The sequence below is a fragment of the Triplophysa rosa genome, linkage group LG18 (genome assembly GCF_024868665.1).
Source record: "Triplophysa rosa linkage group LG18, Trosa_1v2, whole genome shotgun sequence".
In the NCBI taxonomy this organism is placed as follows: Eukaryota; Metazoa; Chordata; class Actinopteri; order Cypriniformes; family Nemacheilidae; genus Triplophysa; species Triplophysa rosa.
Window position 1 is genome coordinate 20,665,907 of NC_079907.1, and position 5,522 is coordinate 20,671,428.

Genomic DNA, 5,522 nt, shown 5'->3' on the forward strand with positions numbered 1-5,522 from the left:
TAATGCAGATCGTTTTGATAACGCTGTCGTGTACGTGCAACTTTTCAAAAACGCAAAGAAAAACGTTTCCAATTTGTTTTATCGTGTAAATGTACTCTTATACTCATTAATTCATAAACTTTCTGTTTTAAATAAAAACATAACTAATGTAATTGTTTGATAGTTTTGCATTTTATTCATGTGCAAATATCTTTAAAAAACATTTAAAATACAGATTTTGTAATCGGACTGGGTAAATTAATAGAATACAACACATAATGTAATAAAACTATACTTACCCCCCCCCCCCCACCACAAAAAAACTCAGTATTGCAATGAGAGTTTTGCATATGGCGTGGAAACAAGACTGTATTAATTGTCTACTATTCATGTGCATGTTTGTATTTGTATGCATTTTTTGCAGGTGTGCATTTTGCATGTTTTATATTTCTGCATGGTAACCATGGATGATCTTCTCAGCAGTTTGACAACATCCTCACAAATTCTGCAAAAAAGCATAACAACATGATCGCAACTTCATTCATACACACTGTCAGCTGTTGCATTTGTGCAGGAAATGTAAAGAGTATATGTTTTAGGAGTATTACTTGTCTTTCATTTGAATTGGTCTACATTCTCACCTTCAAAGTCTACTGTCCCATCACCATTGTTGTCTGCCTCTCTGACCACAGCATCAATCTCTCTTTGGTTCATATGCTCTCCCAGTAGTTTACTCATAGCAGACCTCAGCTCCTCTGTAGTGATTTCTCCATCACCATCCATATCAAACTGTAGATGAGGAGAAATTAGAATGTGTTGTGAGACGTATCTGTTCTTCAGTAGTAACCTGTGTGGTGTTGAATTTAGTTCATGTAGTTCAGGTGATTAGTTTGACTCCCAGGAAACACTTGCCGGTAAAAGGTACTGTATATCTCGAATGCGCTCGTGATTTGAAGATTATTTACAGCCAAAGGCTAATGCATCCTAAGCTTAATATGCAAAGAAAATTGTAAGCAATTCATAAGTTGATTTATTAGTTTTCTCACCTCTTTGAAAGCATCTCGTAGTTCCTTTACACCGATCATCCCGGCTGTTTCAGCCAATAGCTTTGGAGCCATCAACTCTACAAAGTCTTCAAAGTCTACTCTCCCTCCTACTGAAAGAAACGCGTTTTTATTATCAAAGCTTTTGTTCCATCCATATTTTTACTTCAAAAACGTATAATATGTTTTGTTTGCTGTTATTTTCCATTTTATTATATTTTTTATTTTCTTGCATAGTGTACAGATACCAAAGTTATCCAGGTAAACTGTTCAAATGTATAATAATAATAAACATGATTTCATTATTTACCATTTATACCACTTACAGTTCATGTTAATGTTCTGGCCCAACTCTATCAGTTCCATCTCAGTTGGCATGTAACCCATGGTCCTCATCAGGTTTCCCAGGTCCTTACAGCTAATTAGTCCATCCTTATCCTTATCAAACTCATTAAATGCCTCTCTCAGCTCTAACAAAAAGAGTGCACAAATATTTCACAGTTATCATCAAGGCATATAAACATAAATTGATCAGATAGAGTAACAAACCTTGTGTCATAAGATGCTAATGCAAGTTTGGAATAGTTATGTAGTTTATGATTAAGGGGAAAATATTAATAAAATAGTAATTGTCCCTATACTGTTAAATATTTTACAGCGATGTTTTCTTTATAACAAAATAAATAGTTCATTTAAAGAATAACCGATTTTTTTAAACAAATCATTTAAACAGCAACTGTGAGAATAAACAGCAACTGTTACACCCTGTGTAACACGACACGACAAAAGAGCCCATTAGAACCCATTACAATTGAACAGTTTACAATTTTTCATTCTGGATGCGGCATAACGCAACATGACAAGCCTATTTACAACAAGGCATTTCTCATGTCGTGTTGCGCCACTGTGTTGACCTTTTTGAAAGAAAATAAATAATTGATATGCCATAAATTCAGGACAAAAATATCTAAGATTCTGCATTTCTGGATCATTTGTGTACATTTTGTATACTTAAGTACATTTGTGACAATGACCCTGTTAATGCCTTTGTACAAAAAAATCTGATTTCTTTGGACCCCACAGTATAATTTTGTAGCACATTATAGTAAAGCTTTGACTGTAAAACAGTAATATGCACATATCTGACAGGTTGTATTTACCTTCAATTTCATCATCTGCCAATTCTCTGTCCTGCAAAACCAAAATGACAGGCAGGTTAAGCCGCTTAAAAATGCATGAGGCCCCATTTATATAATCTAACAATCCTATTCTACCTGTCTGGCCCCTGTTTTGATAACAGAATAGTGCATTGCAATACTGTATATCCCATTAAGAAACCAACACTCAATGGCACGTTCATCCTTATTTCAGATGAGTTCTGACTGAGGCTTTACTGTGATCACAGATTATACCCCACCTGATTTACTGGGGCTGGAACGATTATCTGTCTTTTAAATCAGACCAAACCAAGCTACACCAATACAAAAACATGTATTACTATTAACTTTCTAATTGCATTTCAATTCAATTTTGACATTTGTTAAAAAAAAACAAGAAACACGTCCAACCGATAATGATGATTTTACACTACATTTTGCAATATTCATAAATATTGTTTATTGACTGTTTCTCAAATAGTACAAAAGTATAATAAAACATCTTAATCAATCATCATACTTACAATTTTGTGTCCTCGTGTGAAGATGCATGCAGTCATATTTGTAAGTATGGATTTAGCTGACCGGAGTGCTATAAGTGAACGGCGTCTGTCCTGAGCTGGAAAGAAACAAGGATTTACACAACTTAAATGTATTGCGCATTATACTTGGTGTGGTGCGTTACTATTGTGTGGAGCTAATTGCGTTTCATAAAAAAGTTATTTATGTATTCTTACCTTTTTCTGTGCTCAGTCCACAGTCAGAGTGAAGTTTTACTGGCAGTCAATTGTTAGTGGGTTGACCTTCTTCCTCGAGGAGTCTGATTGACTGACTGTGCTGATCAGAGCTTTTGGTGTGGTGTATGAAAGTGAAGGAGGAGGGGTCAAGCTGACATCAATTCTGCAAACCATTATATTATGAACAACCAGACTAGAATTAAGTAATTTAACTGCTGACTAGATTGTTAACATACACTACCAACCTCGGGAAACTATAAAAGTTATTATTTCCTCTATGGAAAACCATATGAAAAATATTTCCTTTATCGGTGAAAGCATCCGATTCTGTCTATGAGTTTAAAACTAAGTTGAAATCATATTTTCTTCTTTGGCCTTTTAAATCTTGTATGTAAATTACATTGGTTGATTTCATCAGTATTCTTTCTTCTTCCTTGTTTTTTATTTGAATTGTACAGCACTATGGTCACCTTCTGTTGTGTTTATTGGTGCTTAATAAATACAAAAATTTAGCCCAATAAACCTGTAAAAAATGATCACCCACGTAATAAGACATCTTATGGTTAGGACAGACTATAGGGACAAACTTCCATTGATCGAGAAAACTACACACAATATTAAGAGCCAGGAGTATAAACATTTGAATGAGTTCTTGTCCTAAAGCGCAGAATTTTTGTCTTATTTTGTCTTATGGAATACATACAGTACATGAAATGTAATTTTATTATACATAAAAATACAATCCTAATTTTGTTTCTGGGGCTTAGGTCACCTCTGCAGTTTATCAACATGTACAGTTATAACATTATGATGATCAAAATAATTTAGGCTTATTCTAAACATAATGCTGAGTTGTACCAATATATTAATCATAGAAAACAGATGACATTAGATTTACATTTACATTTAGTCATTTAGCAGATGCTTATATCCATAGCCACTTACAAATGAGGTAAACAATAGAAACAATCGTAACAACAAAGGACAATAAAAAGCAAAAGTATACAGTAAAAACTGGTCTCATATACTCTACCACAATATACAAAGCTAAGGATTTTTATTTTTTTGAGGATAGAAAGAGTAGAAAAGAAATAGAGTACATTGTGTAAATTACGTCATCTGCTTCATAAACTTTTTATCGTTTTTGTATCAAACATGTGATCTGATCTTTATTGTGTCTTTAATGCATGAATTCAAATAGTACCCCAAAGTCACAAATCTGTTTGCATAAGGGATTAAGTCTGACGCTTTAGCCTTGGACAACTTAAATACTGAATTTTTTATTTATTTAATGTTTTTTTTTAGAAGGAAATGTGCCAGAAATTGTTACATAAGGGAAGGCCTGGAGGAGAAACTATGAGAAGGTAATAATCATGCGACAGGATTACAAGAAAAGTTCATCACATTAATAAAAGATAAACAGATACGATTTTTTACTTTAAAGACCAGGTAACACACGCAGTTTCTGCCAATTTCATATTAATCTTGAGTACCTATACAGTAGTATATATACCAAGTTTAGTGTCAGTATGGCAATACCCTGCAAAAATAGAACACGTTTTGGTGGATCCCAAAGTGCTCCCAGGCCATACATGTCTATCATGTTCCGACAACCCTCATTTGTGAATTACCCTGAAATACTTGAACTCCGTAGGGAGTTGCCACCAGTGGAGGCAACTCACTTAGTTGAATCAGGACAACATTATCAGCAGCAAGCAGCGATACCACTCTAAAGGCACTCTAACTGGACCTCTCTCTCCTTTCGGCGGTGCCATGATTCCCACCGGAATGGGCTGGCGGTACCCATTTTCACAAGGGGGTATTGGAGGGTGTGTTCCAGCAACTAGGTCACAATTAAAAGATAAAAGACAATTAAAAGGGTAGTAAAATGATGTCCTTCATCATTACACAACCTCATATTATTCCAACCTGTATAACCTCCTCTTCTTCATATATACATCTCTGGGACCTTGTTACCACATCAAGACAGCTCCAGCTATAGAGCTTGTTAATCGACGTCGCGTTTGAAGTTGCGCCATCTTGGGAGGATGGCTGCTAGTGCGCTCAATGCGATGTTTTGTTTTTCTTGTTTGATATGGAAATATAATATATGGTAGGTCGGTATGTTAAAAACTGCAATAGCATTATGCAGAGTCGTTCAGGAAAAGCCTATGGTTCTTTCACTTTCGATTTCTCCATATATCAAACAAAACAAGTAACATACTAAAACAATAATAGCAGTGGAGTATAACCTCCCAAGATGGCGCCACTGCAACATGCAACATAGGGCGTGACCTCAGCTTCACATTCTCTATTGGTCAAAACAAATGTATTGTGACGTATATTATGTTTATTAGTAAACTCAAATCTCTGCAGTTTTTTTATTTATTTGCTTTAATGCCTTTGGTGTGCATGGACCTCGGTTAGTATGTCGTGGACAAAACAAACACCAAAAGCAGGCTAGGCCTGCATGTGTATGGACATTGTGTTGTAACGATATGTAATGTTTATAGTTTTAGGCACGTTAGAGAAAACCTTTAACTAAAACAAGAAGAAGAAGAAAACCTTTAATTTGCATTTTTCTTGCTCTTCCGGTTTCCGCACGG

The 5,522-nt window shown here is 35.0% G+C and overlaps 1 protein-coding gene across 1 annotated transcript; it reads right to left on the reverse strand.

Moving 5' to 3' along the window:
• Positions 1 to 220: 220 nt before the first annotated feature.
• Positions 221 to 3,003, reverse strand: cabp5a (calcium binding protein 5a). Its single transcript, XM_057359006.1, has 7 exons — positions 2,917 to 3,003; positions 2,704 to 2,798; positions 2,183 to 2,213; positions 1,349 to 1,492; positions 1,026 to 1,135; positions 621 to 768; positions 221 to 484 (listed from the first exon to the last, which is right to left on the reverse strand). Exons 2-7 carry the CDS (start codon positions 2,737 to 2,739, stop codon positions 456 to 458), a joined length of 498 nt encoding a protein of 165 aa, XP_057214989.1. The 5' UTR covers positions 2,740 to 2,798; positions 2,917 to 3,003; the 3' UTR covers positions 221 to 455.
• Between the last annotated feature and the right edge of the window lie 2,519 nt (positions 3,004 to 5,522).

Coding starts and splice junctions, on each gene's coding strand:
- cabp5a (XM_057359006.1), bottom strand. CDS start 2,739: ATGACTGCATGCATCTTCACACGAGGACACAAAATT. Junction 1,493..2,182: donor GGCAGATGATGAAATTGAAG/GTAAATACAACC, acceptor TCTTTTTGTTAG/AGCTGAGAGAGGCATTTAAT. Junction 485..620: donor TGGGACAGTAGACTTTGAAG/GTGAGAATGTAG, acceptor GCTTTTTTGCAG/AATTTGTGAGGATGTTGTCA.